The sequence below is a fragment of the Pollachius pollachius genome, assembly GCF_949987615.1.
Source record: "Pollachius pollachius genome assembly, chromosome: 12".
Classification (NCBI taxonomy): Eukaryota; Metazoa; Chordata; class Actinopteri; order Gadiformes; family Gadidae; genus Pollachius; species Pollachius pollachius.
The window spans coordinates 1,497,961-1,524,626 of NC_136945.1; the positions used below are offsets into that span (position 1 = coordinate 1,497,961).

The 26,666-nt window shown below is 44.3% G+C and overlaps 1 protein-coding gene across 1 annotated transcript in view; it reads right to left on the bottom strand.

Annotated features, from left to right (window-relative positions):
• The window catches only part of fhit (fragile histidine triad diadenosine triphosphatase), a 186,759-nt gene that overhangs the window by 32,857 nt on the left and 127,236 nt on the right, over positions 1-26,666 (bottom strand). The window contains exon 3 of the mRNA XM_079748771.1: positions 2,472-2,617. Coding sequence (XP_079604897.1) covers positions 2,472-2,617 — 146 coding nt within the window. The remainder of the gene's footprint in view (positions 1-2,471; positions 2,618-26,666) is intronic.

The window sequence follows — 26,666 nt, forward strand, 5'->3', positions numbered from 1 at the left end:
AGCATGTGTAGCACCCTGCTGTAGCATGCGTAGCGCCATGCTGTAGCATGTTTAGCATTGTGTTGTAGTATGCGTAGCACCCTGCTGTAGCATGCGTAGCGCCGTGCTGTAGCATGTTTAGCATTGTGCTGTAGCATGCGTAGCACCCTGCTGTAGCATGCGTTGCGGTGTGCTGTAGCATGCGTAGCGCCGTGCTGTAGCATGTTTAGCATTGTGCTGTAGCATGTTTAGCATTGTGCTGTAGCATGCGTAGCACCCTGCTGTAGCATGCGTAGCGCCGTGCTGTAGCATGTTTAGCATTGTGCTGTAGCATGCGTAGCGCCATGCTGTAGCATGCGTAGCGCCGTGCTGTAGCATGCGTAGCGCCGTGCTGTAGCATGTTTAGCATTGTGCTGTAGCATGCGTAGCGCCGTGCTGTAGCATGCGTAGCGCCGTGCTGTAGCATGTTTTGCATTGTGCTGTAGCATGCGTAGCGCCGTGCTGTAGCATGCATAGCACCGTGCTGTAGCATGTTTAGCATTGTCCTGTAGCATGCGTAGCGCCCTGCTGTAGCATGCGTAGCGCCGTGCTGTAGCATGCGTAGCGCCGTGCTGTAGCATGCGTAGCGCCGTGCTGTAGCATGCATAGCACCGTGCTGTAGCATGTTTAGCATTGTCCTGTAGCATGCGTAGCGCCCTGCTGTAGCATGCGTAGCGCCGTGCTGTAGCATGCGTAGCGCCGTGCTGTAGCATGTTTAGCATTGCGCTGTAGCATGCGTAGCGCCCTGCTGTAGCATGCGTAGCGCCCTGCTGTAGCATGCGTAGCGCCCTGCTGTAGCATGTTTAGCATTTTGCTGTAGCATGCGTAGCGCCCTGCTGTAGCATGGGTAGCGGTGTGCTGTAGCATGTTTAGCATTGTGCTGTAGCATGCGTAGCGCCCTGCTGTAGCATGCGTAGCGCCCTGCTGTAGCATGCGTAGCGCCGTGCTGTAGCATGCGTAGCGCCGTGCTGTAGCATGCATAGCACCGTGCTGTAGCATGTTTAGCATTGTCCTGTAGCATGCGTAGCGCCCTGCTGTAGCATGGGTAGCGGTGTGCTGTAGCATGTTTGGCATTGTGCTGTAGCATGCGTAGCGCCCTGCTGTAGCATGTTTTGCATTGTGCTGTAGCATGCGTAGCGCCGTGCTGTAGCATGTTTTGCATTGTGCTGTAGCATGCGTAGCGCCCTGCTGTAGCATGTTTTGCATTGTGCTGTAGCATGCGTAGCGCCCTGCTGTAGCATGCGTAGCGCCCTGCTGTAGCATGCGTAGCGCCGTGCTGTAGCATGCGTAGCGCCGTGCTGTAGCATGTTTAGCATTTTGCTGTAGCATGCGTAGCGCCCTGCTGTAGCATGGGTAGCGGTGTGCTGTAGCATGTTTAGCATTGTGCTGTAGCATGCGTAGCGCCCTGCTGTAGCATGCGTAGCGCCGTGCTGTAGCATGTTTAGCATTGTGCTGTAGCATGCGTAGCGCCGTGCTGTAGCATGCGTAGCGCCGTGCTGTAGCATGTTTTGCATTGTGCTGTAGCATGCGTAGCGCCGTGCTGTAGCATGTTTAGCATTGTGCTGTAGCATGCGTAGCGCCATGCTGTAGCATGCGTAGCGCCGTGCTGTAGCATGTTTAGCATTGTGCTGTAGCATGCGTAGCGCCGTGCTGTAGCATGCGTAGCGCCGTGCTGTAGCATGTTTTGCATTGTGCTGTAGCATGCGTAGCGCCATGCTGTAGCAGGAGGATGTGCTCGCAGGGCCCTCCCTCATTGTTCTTATTATGATATAGTAAGTGACAGCTGATTGGCGTGCAGCAGAGAACAAGCACAGCCCTCCTTTAAAGTCCAGGTGGGCCGTCCAGCTCCCGGCCCCCAGGCTGTCACAACTAATCTCACATCATCATATCCACCCTGCCACCCTGCCTCCTCATTCACAGAAAATGATATCCAGGTACCCCCACCCTCCACCACCACCTCTGCCAACACCACCCCATTTCACCTAACCTGTGAAACGATTTTCTTTGACAGGGCTGCAGACGCTGTTTTGATATTAGCATATATATCACTGGTTATGCAGAGCAGGCCAGTCATAGTGATGAAACTCTGTCAGAGTCGGGAGAAGCAACGATACTGGCTCCGTATTTAGCCTCCCACAGTCAAATAGGAAACGCTAATCCAAGCTCAGGGAATGGGCTCTGCTGTCCGCCTTGACGGGAGATGACAGAGAACACTGGTCAACCGTTTGTGGGAATAAGACCCATATCTGTTTGAAAATAAATGTCTGACTAATAAATGGGATTTTCATGTGTACTTTAGTGGTAAAATAACTGGCAAAGACTGTTCAGACACGTTGCCATTCGTCCTAAAAGAAAGCCGTAAAGAGTATACAAATCACGACCGGAAAATAGAGCCAAGAAGGTGCTGTTGATGGTGGGATTTTGAACCCAGTGTGTGCAGGACTGACACTCACCTGGATGGCGATGGTCAGCGAGGAGGCGTTGAAGTGCCTTTCCACCAGCGCGGCCACTCTCTGTGTGGTGCTGAACAGATCGGACACCTCTTCTGGGAGGAGGTCCCTGAAGCGTTCCACCGGCCTCAGCGGACACACCAACACATCTGAGCGCTTTGTCAAGGAACTCAGTCCCAAGGGTCGGGATCAAGAGCTATTCTATTGTGCTGTTTCGGACCATAAGCACTCACAAGCGGACTACAGCTGTAAATTAGCCAAATAGGCTAAAGCTGCAAATTTTACTGTACAGTTAATCAAAGGGGACTGTCCAATAAACTATAAACAAATCAACTAAACTAAACTAAACATTAAAAACTTAATTATTACAAGACTCACACCATGGCTGGTGGCTGTTTTTGGTTCCGTATGAACGTCAACAATGTATTTAATTAATTTAACATTTCAGATAAATGCAGAAAATGGAACCACAATGTACTTTGAAACACAAAAAACTAACTTAAATCGTTACATTTTATAAAACCGTTATAAAGCATTATTGATCTACAAACACCCACATAATCAGCCTCAACCTGTAATACCAGTAAGAAGTGTTTTTACTGGTGGCTTCAGAGAACTTCTGAAAACGTGTGATCCACAACATTGTCAGCCAGAATATAAGTAATTTCTGGAAAAGAAAACTACTTTAACTATGTTGCAGCTAGATGAAACTATCTCAATCCAAGCAACTACATTTCATTGCTTGCCTTTTATTGAATCAAAGCATAATTGGAAAAGAAGGAGATGATTGCATTTGCAAAATAAAAAATAAAAAAGCGACGATTAATTAAAAAAGTTGCACCTCCCCCTTACCAAGAGGGCTTTGATCATTTTAGGACGTTTTCGTGCATTAAAGCCGTGTTGTTTTACTAACCAACGTGGGGGTGAGGAGCTGGCTGAGGGGTGCTGAGATGAGTTTTCTTTATTCATTAGAATAAAGAATATATCATAACTGCTAGAAGTGGAAGAGAAAAGGATGGGGAATACAGGCCCCTCTTTTGGAATCCTTCCTCCAGCATTTGATTCATTCCGGCTTTTGATGACATCTGAGCATCACAGCAGAGCGGTCCCATGAGGACAGCACTCATACCAAGAGAGACGCTCACACTAATGATCGGCTCCGTCCGACCCTGGTTTCTGTGTGATGATCCTCACTGGAACTCAATCAGATACAACACGAATGGATACATTTCTGTAATTCTTTCCCCAAGTGTCTGTGTGCTGAAGGAGATAGCAGACATGGGAGATGGAGCGGGGCCAAGGGCAGAAGATCTGCAGAGAACTTGTGGATGAATGACGAAGCCAAGCTACTGAAAAACTTTGACAGTCGAGGAAACTTCGGTGTTTCACTTGCTCATCTTAATAACGGTCGAGGTGGGAGAGAAATGGAGAGAGAGCGGATTAGAGGAGGTCTTTCTTCGTCTTTGCCCCATTCAATCTGATCTATACTTCCCAGGACAAGGGTGCATTGTTCATTCCACAATGTGATCTGACTGACTGGCCAGCTGCGGATTGTGTTTGTGTGTGTGTGTGTGTGTGTGTCTGTGTGTGTGTGTGTGTGTGTGTGTGTGCGTGTGTGTGTGTGTATGTGTGTGTGTGTGTGTGTGCGAGGGTGTGTGTGTGTGTGTGTGTGTGTGTGTGTGTGCAAGGGTGTGTGTGTGTGTGTGTGTGTGTGTGTGTGTGTGTGTGTGTGTGCGTGCGTGCGTTCGTAGGTGTGTGTGTTCAGATTGAAGGTCTTGAGTATTTCCATAGCAGGTAGAATCTGCGGGGGTGTCATTATTGTCTGTTGCAAGCATAATTGGACTTCTTTGGTCTAACCCAGTCCTGGTGCATGTAACACGTACAAGGCAGAAGATTGATTTTACATTGCTAATGCAATCACTTCTTTGAGAGAAAACATCTGCTCCCTGAATGCCACGCTATCATATTTTACACAGTGCTAAAATGACTAGGCCAAGTACATTTTCACATTGAACACACACACACACACACACGCACACACTGACTCCCACCCCGTTTTCATTATAGAGTGGTAAGATTGAGTATCCAGATTGGGATGAGGAAGATGAAAAAATAATTTCTACTCCACAATTGGCACAAAGAACGTCTGATGAGAACATGGCCGACACTCTTTTTCTGACACAGAGCCCTGAGAAATTAAAGTAGCGCTGTCTTAATGTAACCTAATGCACCAATTACACATTTGCATCTGAGGCGTGACCCTGCAAATGGAGGTTATATGTCAAGATATGGATGGTGTCTGAAAGACATAACCAACATTAATGTTCCAGCAGCACTGACAATTCACCATGGAGCCACCGATGTGGGGGCAGTGTTTCACAAAAGAAACAAATGACATTGTGTTCCCTGAAGCTACCAGCAAACTACCCACCATCAAACTATATGTTGGTATAGAGAGACATTGGATTTATCCATTTGTGTAAACAGAACTCAACCAAGCATAGCAGAGCACCTTCTGCTGATGAGGAAGAAGCAGCGTGTGAGAGCGCTAAAAACATCCCAATCACTCAAGGTAAATGTTAAATGGATTGCATTTATATAGCGCTTTTCTAACCAGTGTCACTCAAAGCTTAACAATATTTCCTAACATTCACCCATTCATGCACAGATTCACACACCGACGGCGGAGTCAACCACGCAAGGCGACAGCCAGCTCTTCAGGAGCATTCAGGTTGAAGCGTCTTGCTCAGGGACACCTCGACACTCAGATAAGAGGAGCCAGGGATAGAACTGTCAGCCTTCCAGTAACCAGCCAACCCGGTCTACCTCCTGAGCCACATGCCGCCCTGGGGTAGGTAAGGTTAGATATGAAGACAAAAGGATGTGGTCGGAGACAACCTGCTGGGGAGAAGGAAGGAGGTTTAAACCTTCTAATGACACCACATATTCAGGTTAGGAGGAAATGGGGGATGGGAGCATTCCTTTGGGAACTGAGGCCGGAGTTCGGAGCCCATATCTATCACTCAACCAAAGATGACTCAAATATTAATATCAATATGAAAAATAAACAAGCTAATTAATTAAGCTGGGAGTTGTGAAACTCAGGGGAAGACCTGAATGGAAATACATGAATGTGACAAACCGAAGGTCTGTGAGATTGAGACTGAGAGAAACAAAGAAAATCTCTTATCAAGCAATCATCTGAACCTCTGCAGATCCAGGTCAGCGCATGGTCTGGACCCATCAGCTACTGCATCATCAGGGACCATTAAATACCATGTATTAAAGAAACATTCTGCTCTGAACTTTGGCCTACCAAACAAAGGTCTCTCAATGGCTCATCTTGCCCTTGATCCATGAGGTCAACTCTATCGCCAGGTCTAACATTGTGAGTATAATTGCCATCTCAGAGTTTCACCAAGATGGTTGTTACACCGACGCTGTGGAAAATCTTGAGCGTTTTTCCATTAAACCAAAAATACATTTTGGTTTGGTGTAGATGTGGTCATGGTGCTGTCTATGTCAACGTTGGGTTCGTGTAATACTCTGGAAGGATCTGATAAGTGAGATCTGATGTATTCAAGTCAACTTACCTGGGTTAAACCGGTTAAATTTAGTCCATCCACCTGGATAGCTGTTTTTATAACAGATGTGATGCTTATTGAAAGCAACTGACGATAAGTACATTTGTCAGTAGAAAACAGACGGCGTGTCTGGACGCCGTGCGACCCGGTTCTAATCTTGAGAAGCGCTGCACTAGCGTTGCGCTGCACGCCTTCACCTCTCAGAGTCTAAAGAGCCTGAAGCTACAGTGACCACGCCCACCTCTCAGTCTAAAGAGCCTGAAGCTACAGTGACCACACCCACCTCTCAGTCTAAAGAGCCTGAAGCTACAGTGACCACGCCCACCTCTCAGAGTCTAAAGAGCCTGAAGCTACAGTGACCACACCCACCTCTCAGAGTCTAAAGAGCCTGAAGCTACAGTGACCACGCCCACCTCCCAGAGCCTAAAGAGCCTGAAGCTACAGTGACCACACCCACCTCTCAGTCTAAAGAGCCTGAAGCTACAGTGACCACGCCCACCTCTCAGAGTCTAAAGAGCCTGAAGCTACAGTGACCACACCCACCTCTCAGAGTCTAAAGAGCCTGAAGCTACAGTGACCACGCCCACCTCCCAGAGTCTAAAGAGCCTGAAGCTACAGTGACCACGCCCACCTCTCAGAGTCTAAAGAGCCTGAAGCTACGGTGACCACGCCCACCTCTCAGTCTAAAGAGCCTGAAGCTACGGTGACCACGCCCACCTCTCAGAGTCTAAAGAGCCTGAAGCTACGGTGACCACGCCCACCTCTCAGAGTCTAAAGAGCCTGAAGCTACGGTGACCACGCCCACCTCTCAGAGTCTAAAGAGCCTGAAGCTACGGTGACCACGCCTCGACTGTACAACAGAGCCTGCAGGCGTCACATGACTGAATATTTTACCAATGTGTTTATTCAGTTATCTAAGCCATTGGTTTATGTGTACAAATTATTTCTGCCTCAATAATAACTGATTCGTGAAATCATTTGCAGTGTGTACTGATCTTTGCACCGGGGACCCAATACCATACGCTTCAATATGACTACACATAATATATACAATTATATATATAAAATATAATATGATAAATATATAATATATATGTAGATATATTTTATTTGTTATAAAATAGATATGATATATTATAAGATGAAGGTTTCAAACGCTGTAGCGTGAACCAGGTGCCACAACTGTATTAGTCTTGTTTATTCACTATTTGATTCCCACAGTAAACACGGTCACACTCTGGAATTGCATACAGCGTATGGTATATTTAATCAAAACATATGAATTACAGTTCATCAAATATTTAAGTGTTTCTATGTGGGTTTCAGGCTTAATCAAGGACTGTTTATTCACCCCCTAATGGCATTAACTGGATAGACATGTTGCCTTTATTGATACAAAGCTACGACCAGGCTTTTACAACATGTGTGGTACACATTTTGCAACACAAATATAAGTGTGTTATATATTATAAACACAGAAATGATAGATGCCAAAACGTCATAAGCTGAGCCATGTGACATTTTTCAACATCAGTGCAGATTGTTTGGAATGAAATGTGTCAACTCATTACAATATATATATATATATATATATATATATATAAACGTCCCTGCCAACCCACTTATGTCCTCGGAAGCAGAAGGAAAGATGCAGATAATGAACCAGTGCTGCTGACTAACAATAATTTAAACAAACCCTCTACATTGTGTATTCCTCCATTCCTCCCAGAGCCGGCCCTTACTACAGGCTGACCGGACGTGTGGCCCTGACCACAGGATGTGTGTGGCCTGGCCCTAACCACAGGCCCACAGGACGTGTGTGGCCCTATCCACAGGCCCACAGGACGTGTGTGGCCCTAACCACAGGCTGACAGGACGTGTGTGGCCCTAACCACAGGCTGACAGGACGTGTCGCCGAGCGGAGAGCAGCCAGCCACGGGTTAACCGTGCAGCAGACAACAGTCAGCCATGACAGCTGGCACAGAGAGAGCGGGAGAGAAATAAATGCTCCCGATGATGTTGCTTTCAGAAGAACAAAAGCCTTGTGCTCGTCAGGAGTCAGCCGCAAGCCAAGAACATCTCCTCTCTTCAGTATTCAGCGCCTTTAAGAACCATCAGTCTGGCATCACACAACCACACGCTGCAGGAAGAGACAGCAACGAGCAGGAGGAGGAGGGATGGTCTGAACTACATTTTAATATTCTCTGGATGCTCTCTGAGGATGGATGCATAGGTGTTGTTACGCTCAAAATCAAGAACTATTGATGTAGAACAGGGTCATTGGTGTGAAGATTTAAAGGCTTGGCCTCTGATTAATACAAAGACACAGTAAGACCCAGGGGGGAAATATAAGCCACTAATTACTTCAATATGTGCAGGATTTTATACATATAAATATATTGATACTATACACTTCAATTGTAAACCGTGTGCCATAACAGTAACAGAATATACAGCGTTATGCATTCAGGTATTCAAAACCTGCAGTAAATGCTGCTTTTATAAGCCACCATGGTGATATTTCAAAAGATCCTCTCTGCAACATCACCGACTTCTCTCACTTCAGCATACTATGAATCCCAATTCAAATTGTGCCCATACAATCACTCAGGCCTAAATGACAGCACAGCAGCAGCTCTATAGCCTGAAGGCTTGGGATAAGCTGTTTCACAGGCGCCCAGCCAACAGCTAAACATGTGATCTATGATGGGAGTGGAACCTTTACCTGAACACAAGGGCGAGCAGGCATGGAGCGATGCCTCACAATTTTAAATACAAAGCCCACTTCGCCAGGTCAATTATTCACGGCCCACGTTGCAATGGTGATTTATGATTGAAATATCGTCTCTGTCCTAAAACGCTAACAGAGCTAGGGGATAAATAATCATATTACCAAGAGATGCTGTGCTTGAAATTATGCACACGCTACTCTATATTCGGCCCATAAAACTGACATCAGCACCTGTAATTCTTGATGGATATACAGCGTGCGGAGTCAGGGACCGAGCTCTGAGGCAGAGGAGGGGCTGTACAATCCATATAGACTGTGATCTGTGGAGAGGCAGCCTGCACTATAGATTTAACACTTCTACAAGCTATATCAGAGCTATTAGAGACAACAAAGGATTGTGAGCTGCAGAACAAACCTTGACGCAACTCTATATAATTTGTTGACATTGATTTTTGTCTTCACATTTATGTTAACTTTTCTGTTCGCGTTCACTTTCCTCCGTAACTATTTGACCCCTGCCCTTAATAATTGTGTCATGTTAATGAGTAACCATACGACTCAATACCAAACTCTTTGTCATCCAAAATGGATTCATTTAAATGTTAGGCACCATAGCAATACCTCATGCACGTGGTGCTCTAAACTCAAGGCATGGAGAACTAGATAGGTCAGAGAAGGCCTTCAGAGGATCATTTCTCACGCTGCCATGGCTGGATTGTGCTTTTAAAAATAGAATTCCTTATCTCCCATCAATAACCAGCAGAGCCTTCATTCAATAGCCAGGGTCTCGGGCAAAGTCGGGCTACACAATAATCATTTAACTGTCAGCAAGGATTAGACAGTCTAAGCCACCCTAAGACAATTCACAAGTCAAAGAAAGAAAGGGAAAGAAATCTCCACCTGCCGCGGTGGAGATTTACTGTGACATCTAACAACTGGTCTGCATTGTCTGGGTAGAGAGCGGAGAAAGGAAGACAAAACCTGTACTGAATCATGTGGGATAACCAATACAACCCTCCGCTCCAAAGCCCCGTCTCACCGGGATCACAGCAGGGCTTTGTGGAAAGCGAAAGATGGGTGTAAGGGCTTTAATAATGCTCTTCTATATAGGTCGGAAGCTGCTCCACTAAAACCCATGTTGTAGATTCATTAATGAACCTCAAGAAGCTGTCCGTTGCCTTTCCCCCGTTCCATTAGTTCACGAGTTGATTTAGTAGCGTTATCCTAGGTTTATCTGGGGAAGAAACAAAAGGAACAAGGCAACTCAATGTTGTTTGGAAGGTATTTAACCAGCTGGGTCTGAACACAAATATTTTGTTTGATTTGAGCACCTGAAAAAATGTACACACATCTGCCTTAATAACAACTTCAGTAAATTCCTTCCCACCAGATGACGAGGAGCTATTTGAGGCCAATCCACACAAAGCGTCTGCTTTCACCTGTGAGTGTCTATGGTCTATAGTCCAGAGCCAATGTGAACAACAGTGCACATGTGACACACAACACTACAGTAGCTGTGCTAACCTCCCAAGAAAGCAAATAAGCACTTCACAAATGTAGGAATTTGATTTTAATATAAATTCTACCTGGAAAAAAGCTAAACCCGCTTGATATATTATAGAAGTCTGTCACGGAAAACAAACTACCACTCCACCACGCCAGGGCTTATCAAATATTTTCCATTTTCCTTTAAGATTTGTCCTCAAACACATACTGATTCTGTCAGATCCATTTCAACTCAGCAGCTCCAACAGGCGGGAGTCTTGACCAAGAGAAAACTCATTGCCTTGGAATTGGCCTCCCTGCATTCATTCTGTGAATAAGCAGGAATCAATCAATGCTGAACGAGCCTCTGAATATGATATGTTTAAACAATGTGCGTCTCCGTGTGTGACTGTGTGTACACGTGTGTGTGTTTGTTTACACATGTGTGTGTGTGTACACACGTGTGTGTGTGTGTTTGTGTGTGTGTACACACATGTGTGCGCATGCATTTGTGTGTGGGTGTCCAAACGTGTTGTCCATGGGTTTGTGTGCATTCATGCCTGCGTGGGACGGGCGAAGAAGTGAGGAACGGCAATGCTGTGTATCAATGTTTGTAGCTAACATTCCCAGGCTGGGGGCTGGGCTTTCAGACGAGGACATGGCATGGCCCACTGTGCGTGTGAATCTGCCATCTTCATCTCCGACTCCTTATCTCCCTCTCCTCCACTCCACGGTGTAGCCTTAGAGAGAGCTGGAGCTGTCAGCGCCGAATCAGCTGCTCCTCCAGATCACAGGGTTAAAACAGAAACGCCGGGAGCTGGGAGACACAGCCCGGTGGAGGCAATCAGCCTCGTCAGGGAACCGAACACGCCAACACCTCTGCGTCCTGCTGACAACCTCCTCCTTTTGTGTCCATCACGGCTAAGCCCGGAACCTTCCTCCTAGCTTTGTCGGAGGAATGGAGCAAAGAGACTTTGGAAAAACGCTGGAAAACTAATCAGCGATGCAAAAAATAGACAAAGACCTTGACAAAGAAACTTTGGTTTCGCTTCACTATGCCCCTGAGGGAAACCTGTAGGTGTTTTTCTTGCTAAAGTCAGAGGTTTTGTTTTGATGGGGAAAACAACACCTTGTGCGTCTCTGTTTGGCATTAGATGACAGCAGACACACAGCTGTCATTTGTGGCAGGAATGGCAGTTGTGAGGAATGACAAAATGACAAAATGGATCCCAATGGCGTGTGTTTGCGCTCGTCTGGGGCCCAGGATGAAGGATGGAAGACGGTGGGAACAATGAGGATCACAGTGGGAAGAGAAATCGATGCGTCTCCTTAAGTGTGAAGGATAAGTCACTTCGGCCTGGTTGCTCTATTTGTATTACCTGAAGTCAAGTGAGGGTTTTGGGTTCAGCGTTTGAGTTCCTCTGTATATAAGGAACGGATGAGATATGAAAGCAGCTGAAGATAAAATAGGAATCCAAACATTGTTCTGCAGTTGAGCTTCTAACATACTGCTCAGAGTATTCTTAATATCTGCCAGAATTATCCAGTCCAATCATCCACAGGGTAAATCAGGATAGAAATAGCATCAGATGATGATTGATGTTGTTTGATGCAGCAAGAATCAGCTTGTCAAACTTCTGAGAGAGTGAGACTTGGTCAGACACAATAACAAACTGACCGGATCAAAGTAAAATAAAGAAAGCAGTTTGCCTGTACGAATCCTTTCCATAATGTAATCTGAGCCAGTCAGTTGCAAAAACAAGCCCTTTTAGAAAACACCACTTTGGACCAAAAGGATTTTATATTTCAGCCTGTTCTTGTGGATTAGGGCGTTCTGCCTCAATACTCAACCGTCACAATGTTTTTACACAAATGGAAACACAGATTCAATACATCTTTTCTACAGTCTATGTGCATTACAACCTCAGCAGAGTATTATCTTAACCTGCTTGTTATTGCTGTAGTTCCATTAGTTCACGGGTTGATTTAGAAGCGTTATCCTAGGTTTATCTGGGGAAGAAACAAAAGGAACAAGGCAACACAAGGTTGTTTGGACAGCTATTTAACCAGCTGGGTCTGAACACAGATATTTTGTTTGATTTGAGCACCTGAACAAATGCACACACATCTGCGTTAATAACAACTGCAGTTTAGTACTTTCCACCACATGACGAGGAGTTATTTGAGGCCAATCCACAACACAAAGCGTCTGCTTTCCCCTGTGAGTGTCTGCCCCTGCTTTCCTCTATAGTGTGAGGCTCTAACTCACACAACCCTCGGCAGTATGACGGTCCTCTGCTGTAGGCAGAGCCAATATGAACAACAGTTCACATGTGACACACAAAAAGGAGACATATCGGGTTTGGCTCCTGTTTAGGGAGGGGTACTTTGTAATACGCCTCTTATTACAAAGTAATAAGAGGCGTAAGGGTGTCTCTACAGAGAGGAGTGCTGCTGCCCGTGGACAGGTATACACCGTGAGACAAACTGGACTCATATGGTACCTGCCAAATCGTTAAATCAAATCAACGCTCCAACTACAAAAGGGGCTAGGGAGAAATTTGATTCTCTAAATAGACAAGCACACAGCAAGGCTGTGATCCTTCAAAGATGTATTTAAGATCAGATGATGGTTGTTCCTGGTGGGGGGGACTTATGCTGAGTGCCGGGATCTCCCCCGTCCCGGCGAGCCACTCAACATCGGCTCTTTTAGTTTCAACAATTCAACCCCGGAGGCTAGGCTAACAACAAAAGCATGACAACGCAAAATACGACCACTGGACTACTGCACAAACCCTAGTCAGCCAAGAGCCGGAGGACTAGTTAGTGGAAAACAATGAGGGGTTAGTCCTAATGTTGAGTGTTCTGATGGCTCAGCTCCTTACAGAATAGGACTAGTTAGTGGACAATAAGGGGTTAGTCCTAATGTTAAGTGTTCTGATGGCTCAGCTCTTTACAGAATAGGACTAGTTAGTGGACAATAAGGGTTTAGTCCTAATGTTGAGTGTTCTGATGGCTCAGCTCCTTACAGAATAGGACTAGTTAGTGGACAATAAGGGGTTAGTCCTAATGTTAAGTGTTCTGATGGCTCAGCTCTTTACAGAATAGGACTAGTTAGTGGACAATAAGGGTTTAGTCCTAATGTTGAGTGTTCTAATGGCTCAGCTCCTTACAGAATAGGACTAGTTAGTGGATCAATATGGGGTTGGTCCTTTGTCAGCCCTTTACAGAATAACATCAAAATTTAGATTTAGTTTCCATGATCCCATACTATAAGCATTAATAATATTGTACTTTGTTCTAAACTGCATTCATTCTGCATTTATATATTTTTATGCATTTCTATTTAAGATACAATGAGATACTCATAGAAGGGACTTCAGATGTGATAGCAGCTATAGCAATGAGAATGAACCACAGGAGAGAGTCTACAGGTAAGAGTAAGAACACACCCAAGATAATAAGAATAATAATATAATATTATTTTTAATATAATAATAATATAAAGAAGAATCAAAATGAAGGTAAAGTAAAACACTGAGCAGCTGGCGCAAGACATCTGCATTGGATATCTGAAAGACTGAATGACTGAAGTACAGTCTGTCGATCAATATAACAAATGGATAGAGCCCATCAATAAATAGTATCAATCCTGTCACTCAATGGGTATAGATGTGCACATGTGAATATGAATGATTAAATTAATGAATATAAGACTGGATGTTTATGATTATGAGTCCATGCAGGACGCAGTGGTCAGGGTCCAGCGTAAGGGAGGTCCACAAGGTCTCATGTGGGGTCAAGCCTTGGCTGTGGAGCCTGATGGCAACTAGCACAGAGGACTGGCCTTTCTGGGGTGGCGATGGGAGAGAAGTCTCTGGCTGAACGGGCTCCTCATCTTAGCTAGCTCAAAATAGAGGGGATCAGAGGGGTTCTCTAGGCTAGCTTCCCTACTCCTCTCCAGCTCCAGAGCGGAGCGGCAGGATTGGGCTGGAGGTCCAGATGTGTGGGCTCTGGGGAGTAGACGGCCAGAGTGGCAGGGTGGGGTCCAGATGTGTGGCCTCTGGGGAGCATTTTGACGGCGGCACCATCCACACTTGTGTGTGCCTGTTATATATAATGGTATTCAGACTGCAGGGGGTCAGGGAGTCACTCACCAGGGGGAAGAGGTGCTGCAGGACCAGGCCCTCAAAGACATTCATGACCTCTGACTTCAGTGCAACTGGCCGTAGCCACTGGAAGTGCTGGCCTGGGCGTTCTTTCTTGGGCTCTTGCTGAGTTCATGAGGGTTGGGTGGTCAAACATTTTGAAAAACAAGTTGAGCTGGTTTGCTCGTTTTGATCAACAGCAGTGCTTGACTGTTTGTAGTCAGTTATCTTTTAGCCCCCAAGACACACACCTCCCTTGAGCCGGTAGCCTGTAGCATACCCTCCAGTCTGTCTTTGAACACACTGCAACGTTTTATTGCATATCCATTGTGCTGTCACTTCAAATTGCCTTTGCATTAAAGTGCTCTAACAATGGGATCAGACCAGCCTTTTGGCCTCTGTCCTTGTTTACATGCATTTGCATCCAGGGCTGAGCTCCAGCTCCTCAGCACTGCTCACAACGGGCTCTTGGTGGCAGCCTGTGGCCCGGGTACTGACTGGTGGTTTGTTCTCCCCTCAGCAAGGGTCCATGCTGCAGCCTGCCATGAACGTGGTCCTCCAGGAGGGGAACACTAAATACCCACTGCCCTGCTGGAGCCATTCTCTTAGGCAGTTTGCTCATCCAAACACAGCCAGGGAAACGTCCAGAATAGTGCAAGGCGTCTGCTGCAAATAAGAGTGCTGTCCTGTATTACGCGTTATATATTTGAGGTAATGTTTAATCAAAATCTGTGTTCCACAGCAAATTATTGACGCTGAATCTCACAAATGGATCATCCTTTTAATTTCTCCTAAACAAAAAGATAAAGTGCCAATTGCACATAATGATGCAGTACAGATGCATTGTTGACGCAGGTCAGTAACTGAAACTCGGGCTGTACACAGCCTCTGTTATATAACAAAGAAAAACATTAACTAAATAAGCCTGACAACAATAATTACGCCGTAAGGACTCACTGGCAGACTGGAGCAGGAACACAACCCAAACAAAGTGAAAGTCAAGACAAGAAAAAGGCCCCAACTAAGGGAACACAGCGACACAGAGGCAGAGTCAGATCAACAGCCGCTAAGTTTGATATCAAGTCAGCCAATGGGCGTTTTCATCAGTCTTAAGGTCCATTCAAATCCCTAGTATGATGGTTGCCTGGTGGACCCAGCAGGTTCAGGGCCTCTTTTATCCAGCAGAGTGTTCTCTGGGGGATGCTGAGAGCAGACAGACAGTAGACCACCTGGTGGCTCCCACCTAATTGGGGGGCTTTCTCATGGTGGTGAACAGGTGCGTGATCGAAGGGCCTGCAGACTTAATCATTGCTAGGAACACTGCCGGCTTGGGCTCTTGGAAGGACAACCATGCATTTAGGGAATGGATATAGCAGTATGAAGTGGTAGTATCTTTATATGAAATACAGCACAAAAATACCTCAACTCAGAATGTGTACCGAAGCTAAACTGTCAAGTGTTGTTTTTAAAGAGAATAACTTGGGACACAATTTCTCTTTACTCCAAAGAATGGCATAGTCCAAATCCTATTATTTCAATGCTGTCTGAATAGATTATTAATATAATTCCCACATCACATTTTCAATGGTGAGACCAGCGAAGGCAACCCAAACATGAAAGAAACAACAGACTTGAGAATACAACGATGGTGAGAGGCAATAACCATGAAACCATGCAACAAAGAGGAAAACAATCATCAATCAAAGGATTCAGATAAGATGGACTGGCTAATGGGAGAGCTAGGACAGAGTTATAAAGACAGATGTATTCAGAAACGGAGGAGACACTCTCCTTAGAAAAACCTTTGGGTGCTTTGTGTGAGAATGTTAGAGAGAACTGGAGCTAGAGTGGGTGAACCTTTCATTTACAAATGCTGATGAACTCTGCAATTATACCAAATCAAGTCCCATCAATTCACCAGGGGTCTTCACTTTGACAATGTGTTTCCTCTAATTCAAACATCCTGTTTTGCTGTGTGACCGTCTTTCCTGCAGGAGGAATGATGAGTCCTCTATAATAAAAGAAAGGGAATAGGACGTCTAAGTATCCACACATTCTCTCACACACATTCTCCCTCTCACACACCGAACGATACAGAAGGTCAAAGCCCCTGCAGCAGAGATGGGGAGTGATTTTTCAAGGCCATATCATTATTTCTAACATAATTTGGGGGTCATACAAAATGATAAATTAACAATAAATTATCATTTTTTTATGGATTGAAACATCAAACTGGGCTCCGATGTGATCGCAGACAAGGCTTCTTAGTGATTAGCTTCCTTACAACACTTGTCTTGTTGCACTTGTCATTTAAATGGCAGATTGGTGTTCGGATTCAATGAAACATTGAGCCATCACACTTGAGAGAAGGGTGAAGGGTGAATGTAAGTTTAATTCTGTGTTTAAAACTGACTTTACAGAGTGTCCTTCTGATGTTTGACTTTCTTACGTAGGGTTTTTAGTCATTTCATTTTCGTTTCAGTGTCCAATGCACATTGAGAGCCACATGCCTCTATTCCGGGCATGGGGAGTGACCAGTAATTTATTGAAGATTAGATCTATATAATGCAGACCTGTATTCTGAAGTGTTTAGTTAAAGTGTTTGGTTAAAGTGTTTAGTTAAAGTGTTTCATTAAAGTGTTAGTTAAAGTGTTTGGGGGAGCTTGCGTACGAGATGTCAACACAAAGTCCGCCATGATTCTTCACCGCTTAGCTAGAGAACAAATTTGCAATGTGAAAAGGCCGAAGTGGATTTTGAAAATCTATTGTTGGATCCGGACATTCAGGGCTATTAGAACGAGCCAGAATACAGCCAGGATGAATTGACACAAATAGAGAAGGAAGCTGCTGCGGCCGCAGCTGAACAAGCCTTGCCTGTTGCCGAGGACGAAGAGCCGGAGCGCCGGTTTGCTCTGTTTGCCTATAGACACAAACACTGAGTCCATGTGCTGCAGCGAATTTCAGCGATGCCAGTTTCGTCTAGAATAAATGTCTGAATCTGGCGAGGACGGGGCCATGTGTGTAACCTCTCACCCAGGATTTACGCTTCATCTGAACAGTTGGGTATTGGATGCATATTTACGGACCCAGAAAGTGAACTGGAAACGCCAGCCAAAGCCCGCCGGGAGAAACAGACGTCTGAGCGTAGAGTAAATGTTTTTTTTTTTTTACTAACACACTGGCTACAATAGCTTTGAGTCCCGGGGAACGTGACAATCTAGTTATCCAAAAGTAGCTGATCTTATTGGGAGAGCATAGGCTACGTTACGTTAGCTTGAAGTTCATGTAATGCTGTATAGGCTACTCAAGGCATAATTTATCTTGCTTTGCTAATGTTGTTCCCTTTCAGTAACCCTTCCTTTTACAGTCCCCTAATTACTAGGTATTTACCCGGTAAATGATCACCAACCTCCAACAGTTACAACTACACAGTACTTAGTTGAGTTGATGGGTAATAGTGGCGGTTTTACTTAGTACTTCAGCTGTAATTCCTCTTTATTTACCTTCTTATTACCAGTGGTAATTACCCAGTAATACACTTTGATTTACCATATATTTACCGGGTAATTCCTCTGTATTTACCTTCTTATTACCAGTGATAATAACCCAGTAATACACTATGATTTACCATATATTAACCGGGTAATTCCTCTGTATTTACCTTCTTATTACCAGTGGTAATAACCCAGTAATACACTATGATTTACCATATATTAACCGGGTAATTCCTCTGTATTTACCTTCTTATTACCAGTGGTAATTACCCAGTAATACATGATGATTTACCATTTAGTTACTAAGTAAATACCTAGTAATTAGAGGACTGTAAAGGGAAGGGTTACCGCTTTCTTTCTTAGAGCTGATCTGAGCTAATTACCCAGCACAAGATGGGCAGTACCGCGGCTACCAGGAGACAGTAGGTAAGGGATCGGCATATCTATATCTCTTAGCTTAAATGTAAAGGGCCGGATACAGTGAACTTTATTTTCTTTCACAAACGTTTTTGAATTTAATTGTATCAAATCCTACTACTACTCCCTGAAGGTTAGAGACACACTCGCCACGGTCACGCGTAAGCTGCGAGGGGCTGAGCGGGAGTTATTGGAAACTATGCAATATTAAATGAAATGGAACCCCTATTTATAGGCCTACATACAACAACCATGGTGACCCGAAATTACGTATTTTTGGTGATACTGCACGTAAATAAAGGCAGGAGCTGTTGACAAAAGTCCACAAAAGATTTAAGACGCCAAGCTCTGAGACTTTGCTGTTTAACGCAAGTAGAGTCTCTGATGAGGCTACTTCGCCTACAGCTCTTCTAACGGTGAGTAGGCTAGGAACAGAGGTTTGTGTGTGTGCGCAGTCAGTCAGCACCTGCCATGGTGTGTGTATATGTGCGTGTGCGTGTGTGCGTGCGCAGTCAATCAGTACCTGCCGTGGTGTGTGTGTGTGTGTGTGTGTGTGTGTGTGTGTGTGTGTGCAGTCAGTCAGCACCCGCCGTGGTGTGTGTGTGTGTGTTGTGTTGTGTGAAGTGTTTTAAGAGTGGTTGGCTGCTTTTTTTAGGTGCGCACTACAACCTTCTCGCCAGCACAGGCAAGGTGTTATGGGTGGGCCTTACGGACCTCCACTGTTCAACAGGCCCACCCAAAACTTTTCTTGAAAAAAAAAAAAATCTGAAATGCTTATGAAATTATTTTTGCAATGCAGCAATCTTTGTTGATATTGATGCTTGATCCGATTTGCGTTAAAGGGCTGTCATCTTCGTGGATGACCGTGAAATCGCGGTAGGCTATAGTATAAGTTATTATCTCGGAGTAGCCTAGGCTACAATTGAATGCATCTACTTTGTATAATAAGGCAAGCTCAGTCTGTTACTAATGATATCGAAATATTGTTGAAAACTTAAAACAATCAAACAGAATTCCGAAATAGTCGGCCTCATGTTATACGAGCATAACTAAACTATCTGGGAAATAGTCGATTCCTGACCACTTTTACAGTCTATAGGCCTTGGATCTATAGAGTGACGCGCTAAAGCACAGCCAGGCATGGTGCGTAATGGAGATTCCAAAGCGCTATTCTTTGGTCAGTACCAAGTGACGTCTTTACACTCCCGGACCCTACACACTGGCGGTTTCTTTTTTATGTAAATGCAATCAGACTCTCCGCAGCACAAGAGGGGGTTCGGGGGGCTTTGGTAGAGGTGTTGCTGCGTTGTCTCTACAACAGAGACAGTAACGCAGCGATATCAACATGAGCAGTTCTAACTGGAGAGACGGTGAAGTCCGCGAGCTGCTGACCATCATGGGAGAGAAGGTGATGCAGTCGCATTTAACAAAGACGTTGAAAGATGGTGCGATCTACGAGAAAGACGCAGAGGAATGTTCCTTCGTGCCAAGCCGCGACCGAACCGGCTTGGCAGTGTAAAAAGGCCTAAGGAGCGATTGCAGATAGGTCCGTCCTATGCACCGAAACTTTTTACAATGCAACAAGATATTTAAAGAGCATCAAGCTATTATGCTCAGCACAGATAATATAACAGTATATTAGTCAGTCATTTGTATTAGGTTAAACAAGGATTTGATGAAGTTTTTAATTTAAGGACCACCCACAATTGGTCTGGCCCATCCACAACTGGAATCCTGGCGCCGTGCCTGCTCCAGCATAAGGCCTTTATACACTGCCAAGCCGGTTCAGTCAAGGCTTGGCACGCCCGGCGATTTCACCGTCTTATCTCAAGTTTCCTGTGTAAAACCGAGGGGGTAAAATCCCCCCTTCATCACAGCGCGGGCTTTCTTGGTTCACTGGAGAAGGCGGGGCTGGGCAGGGAGTCTAGAGTCTAGTCCTCTTTAGAATAATTTGCATGTTCTCGAATGTCTTCATTTTTTTATAAATGAAGACACCCGCATGCAAGAATGAGTGCACGTCTGAGAGTAGGCTACAAATGCGATTAACTATTTACAAGTGCAAAAACGCCAACATATTCTTTACTTTGCTGACCACTTTTGGGTTAGGGACGGGTTAGGGTTTTTTATCCCGACAAAAGCGACAGTTCCTCTGCATCTCTCTCGTAGACCGCACCATCTTTCAATGTCTTTGTTTAATACGACTGCATCACCTTCTCTCACATGATCAGCAGCTCGCGGATTTCACTGTCCCTCCAGTTAGAACTGCTCATGATGATATCGCTGCGTTGTCTCTGTGGAGACAGTGCAGAAACACCTCTACCCAACGTGATCAGGCATGACATTTACGTGATTAGGGCATACACTTGTTTATATGTACGTCTTTAAAGAGTCATCTAGTGCTTGGTAGGCATATGACTAAGCCAGCTGACTGGCCTGCGTCGCAGTTCCAGATGCATTTTCATTAATCAATTCTTTGAGCTAGCCTTTGATAATGTTCTGGCCTGCCAACTACTGTTCGGAAAAAAAATTTGCCCGAGGCCAAACTTAGTTGTCGACCCCTGCAGTAGATGCTCAAGATGAGCTGTGACTATTTTGATTGACTATTTTTTTAAATAGTTCATATTTTTTCATGAATAAAACTTCAAATTCATGTTGGTTGTCACGATTTCTTTACTAATCCAAGTGCTGTTATGCTAAAGTAGGCCTATTGTATAAGATAAACACTTATGAAGTATCCCTTTAATTGACACAAATGAATACAGCTTGATTAAAATAATTAACATTCATAAATAATTTGATGTGTCAGTGTTGAAATGCCTGTCAACCAAATAAAGCTTTAGCAGGTAACAGTGTGTGTAGCATCCAGCTACACAAACAGAGATCTGTTTGCACACATTGCTTTCCCTTTTGTAGAGATTTTAACAAAACGTTGAGTTGGTGACTAACTCATGACCATAAACCAACAAATACAATTGAACATTTAACAGGGTTATAAAACAAGTGCTTTCCTTTAGTGTTGGCTGACACACACACTTTTGTCCCCTTGGGAGGAGAATAGCTCAACAGTCACTTGCCAGCTTAGCGTTCCAATTCTGCAAGTTTAGCATCTATCTGCTTTTCAATCTTCCCCAGAGAGGCCTTCTCCTCTATTCATACTTTGCACCTGATGTCATGACGACTGGCTGGCGGGCAAGTACAACGTTCTCTAGCAACTTAGTAACCTAGTCAAGGATCTGCCAGGACGTCGCCAATTTTACCATACGAACGAAAGTTGGTATTTTGAGGTGAAAACGATATGCCAGATAGTTGGTGTGTGATTGGATGTATTAACCCTGACCCTTTGCTCCAGCACGTTGGACAACCTGAGCCTCTTGAAGTGGGGAGTGAGCCCAACGCGCAAGTAAAATGTGTCGCATTCTGGCTATCGGGAACCTTTGGTTAGCGTGGCTGCTTGGTGGCCGAGGAGAAAGACGTGTGGCCCGACGTCGCGTCGGCCCTCGCTGTGGTGAGGAAGCGATGATGAGGGTTACGGTAGCTTCGCTGCAGCTCTCTGATGTCGGTCTCCTGTGGCGTGGCTCGATTATACCGCCTCTCCCATGTTTGAAATATCAAATGTTTTGTCACCACACAACCTGTATTTGCTCATCTGTTGCAACCTATGACATGTACTTCTCCATTTGAAGCCAAGCGTTGTTAAATCTACACTTCCCTGGTAAAGTGCGTTTTCATTTTGTTAGCCAGCAGACACAAATTGAGTTTTGGCAAATCCCGCCGGCGTTAGCTTTTCAGGCTATGTTAGTAGAGCATATATGCATATATTTGCATATATTTTGTGTTAGGTATTTTATTTTAGAAGCATATGAATTATATTCACATGTTTTACTAAGAATATATTAATGACATTTGAATATGTATGAAACAAATTTTCATGGCTTTTTTCCAAGCACGTTTCCAGGCCTGAAAATTACAATTTTCAAATTTCATGACTTTTCCAGGTTTTAATGAGCATATGAACCTTGTCTATTAAAGATCAGACAATACACCTAGGTGCTTCTGCGCAATGTTCCTTGTGGCTGCCGGCATTATGTTTAAGCATGAAGACTAAAGAATATTAAAGAGATTTAACTACCATAACTCCAGGCCAAAGCCTCAACGACCTGTGACCGTGACCTTCTAGTAGCTGATGCTCCATTCCCTGCATGATTCTCCTTTACTTTTTATACTTTCTTACCCCCAGGCGCCACGGCAATATTTCTTACTAAGTTTGGAAAGTATCAGTCGCCCCCTTTCTGGTACATCCTGTGGTATTAAGCTGCTTTTGGTTTCACTGAGGCTATCCATACGGGTTTACTACTCTTGCTTTTTCTAACACAAATGCAGAAGGGATGTCATGATGCTGTAGTCTTGCCAGGGTATTTCAATACTCGGTTGAAATACTTCAGCCATGGAGACAGGTCTATTTATAGCTTACATTGTGTTAGTGTTGTGTAGTAGCACTTTTCCAGTACCCCTATATAGAAGGAAACACTGTATTTTGACAACAGCAGAACTAGGCACTAAGCGACACTAGTTATGCCGTCTACCAAAACGCACTTCCAGAGAGATTTGAAAGAAGAAAAAGAGGAAGCATCTTTGAGATGTCTGCATAACAATGGTAACTGAAGTAACATGTAAACGGAGAATAAAAAAGGGCCAAGAAATGAGCCTTGTGGTACTTCATGATTAAAATGGGACATGAGAAAAAAATGACAAATGGCCATGCAGAATATCCTGCGAGAACGATAAGATGGAATAAAAATATATATATATATCATCAAGAACTCTAAGAATTGTGGCTTAGTGTTATGACCGTGAGCCCCTTCGGTTGTGTTGCAGTAGGTGATGCAGAATCACCCACTATCATTCTAAGTCAATAGCAAATGTGTGTTATCATTCTTTGATAGAAGCCAATAGCTTTGTTTGGGTAGAATCTCTAAATCATCTCAATACTAGGTATTTTCAGATGATATATTCAATTAAACAGCCAAAACCATCGTTTGAGCTAGTCAACATCAGCGTTAGCATTATCAGCTTCCCAAAAGGCCTTCTGACTGACTCTTGGCAGACTGTGTTTTCATTTAGGGGCTATGCTGCTCTTCAGGTCATCGCTCTCAAGCACAGGCCCCTCCCACAATTCTCACTTGCTCATTCGCAGCCAGAATGGTGACAGACGTTACCTGATAACCCTACACTTTCAGTAACGGGTAATGCATGCAATAGGAAAGTGTTTAAAGTTGTTCAACCTAGTCCAGCGAACTTGAACCAGGATCATCGCTCTATGAGTTTACCTTTAAGCCATTCAAGTCCCACCCTCGATGGACACTACTTTATCCACTGCTGGTTGAATAAATAAAAGGAAAAACTAAATGGTGATGCTCCGTAGGGAAATGTACCTCTACTTGTGTTCCTCATGGAGGTTTTCCCAGACTGCTCTGGTTTTCGGTCCTCCTTTGAAGACATGCAGGATAGGGTAGCAACTGGCCGTGCATTATGTGCTGCTTTGAAAGAGCAAACAACTGGATGAACACTAGCTTATCTCTGGTACCTGATGTGGCATAATAGCTACATTATGTATGGTTCAATTACCGCTTTGCAGAGTGTTTCATTGAGGTGAGTCTCAATACAAGGAAGTGTATAAGTGTATTAGTACAACACTGACATTTAGTTGGCTCCTTTGTCATCAAGTGAGATAATCATATACATTTTTTTAGACAAAAAAAAAGCTTAGATCCATTGTGGACAGGGGTTACCTAGAACAGTGAGGGTAAGTAACTCAGGGAGGAGTTACCTAGAACAGTTAGTGTAAGTGACTCAGCAAGGGGTTACCTAGAACAGTGAGCGTAAGTGACCCCGGGAGAGGTTACCTAGAACAGTTGGGGTAATGACCCCGGGAGAGGTTACCTAGAACAGTTGGGGTAAGTGACCCCGGGAGAGGTTACCTAGAACAGTTGGGGTAATGACCCCGGGAGAGGTTACCTAGAACAGTTGGGGTAATGACCCCGGGAGAGGTTACCTAGAACAGTTGGGGTAATGACCCCGGGAGAGGTTACCTAGAACAGTGGTTGTCAGTGACCCAGGAAGGGGTTACCTAGAACAGTGGTTGTCAGTGACTCAGGGAGGTGTAATATAAACAATTTGGACCTACTGACATTTGATTGATTAACAGATCGCATGAATAATGAGGTATTTTTTCTTCTGTAGGGGTGTTCAATTGTTTATCTCTGAGTGATTGAATAGAGATTTCAACCTCACAATTAGGAGGATGATCTCTCCACATATGGACTCCAACAGGAAGAAACATGGTTGATATATATTTCTACAGTTAATGGGTATTTTCCCTAAGATAATCCTGCACTGTGCTAGAGTTCTCAGGCCTGCGGTAGAAGCCAGGAGTGATGGTGTAATCATCATTAAGCGCTGATATCACAGATGCTTCTAAATGAGTTTGCCTTCCGAATCATTAACTGCATATCTGAACTGGCCTGTGTGGTAAGCCTTTCCCCTTTCCCAGCAAGCTGGGTCATCAGGCTCATATCTGAATCACGCTCACCACAAATTACATTCACATAAGCTTTGGGGACTCTATTACAGCAAAGGAAGCTACCATTTGTCGGGACAAGATGTATATTGGAGAGTTAATCAAACAGACTAATTTACCTGTGGCCATTACTCAGCGTGGCTCATTGTGTGGTCGAGAAGACAAACAGGCTGTCTCTAATAGACACAATACACCTTTAATCTTCCCAGGGCAGGAAATAACCAACAAACTACCTGCCAATCACGTGGATTGCAACATGCGTTTTCATTAAAAGTTCAAGAAGTCTTTAGCATTGACAAACAGTCTCCAAGTCCCACGCCTGTAAACACTCATTTTACCTCTCCTGCCTTACCCAACAAAATCATTTGACTTTCAAATTTAATCTAGCTGGCAACCAGTTTGGACTGCAAACACAATTATACGGCAAATTAAAAAAATGTATCCACCAGTGGGTTGTCCCTCATAAATAATCACGTCCAGGAGTCAAGTGATTAGGAGCGAGAAGATAGCTGTAGCAAAGCCTCAACCCATTCCCAGGTAGGAGATAAGACTGAGTGTCTGTGAGCTGAGAAGGATGGCTCACTCTACTTCCCTGCTATAGCGCACTAGCTTTTCCCGCCCAGATAGCAGGAGTATGTGGAAGTGAGACACTGTACAACAGACTTCCTAAACTTTTGTTGCGTCTTTCCTCTGCTGTTTCATGTCAAACTTACAGCACACGTGTTCCACTTCCATTGGCAAGTCTGCTGAACACCCTAACTATTTACTGTGATGCATCATCCTGCTTCCCTCGGGTCGGCATGGCGATGAAACATCAGATAAGAACCACAACAAACCAGTGGTGAGGAAATACACATTTTTGTTACGAACCATCTAAATAGATTTAATATAGTTAATACCTCTTGCACTCTGGTTCATTTGCATGCCAGGGGACAGAAAGGCTTTTAAAGACTAAAGCGGAGGAGAGGAACTCTTAGAGACATGTGTGACCCGACTAAAAGATTAGTTTTCCATTATTACATGTAGTATTAAAGGAGTTCACAATATATCATCATAAAGGTAAATTCAATCTGTTGCTGAGACACATTCTTACTCCTTTTTCACAAAGAGAACGTATCTAAAAGTATTCCATTGAAAAAGGATGATTCAAAATATTATAAAATTTCATTTCAGTATTACAATTTTTGCATTGCTATTTAACTGTTGAAGTGCAAAATAGAGTAAAAAAAATAATGTAATTTCTAGCACTGGAACTAGTGCTTGTTTTAAAAATGCATATAAGGGTTTACGGCAGACGCAGACTTAGTATCTTGAATGATTTCAGTCTCTATCTCCGCAAGCTTCTACTAACAGAGCATTTATTATTTATGGGTGCCATCTTAGTTCTTGAATCCAGCGTGACGAGTCTGTGGTCCACAGCTTGCTGGTCCAGCAGAGCAGACCCAGTGGGCAGCGCAGATCTGTTTAGAGGAGCCGGAAATAAGACTGCCACATTACACTCCACATGGGCCAGCTCCCACACCCAGGCACAGCTGAACCACGTGAAGGACGGCTCCATGCTGAGGGTCACAACTAAACCATTATGGAGATGATGTTATTGGTGATTCAATTACATAAAATATACACATATCATATTTGATACTGTAGGTGTAATATTCTGTGTTCCAGAGTCGTTAGGAATAGGTCTGTTCTTTTGTCCACCCAATCTGTTCATGGTTGCTCTTGGCTGGTAAAAGTCTTTTTTTATGAGAACCTCCTGTAA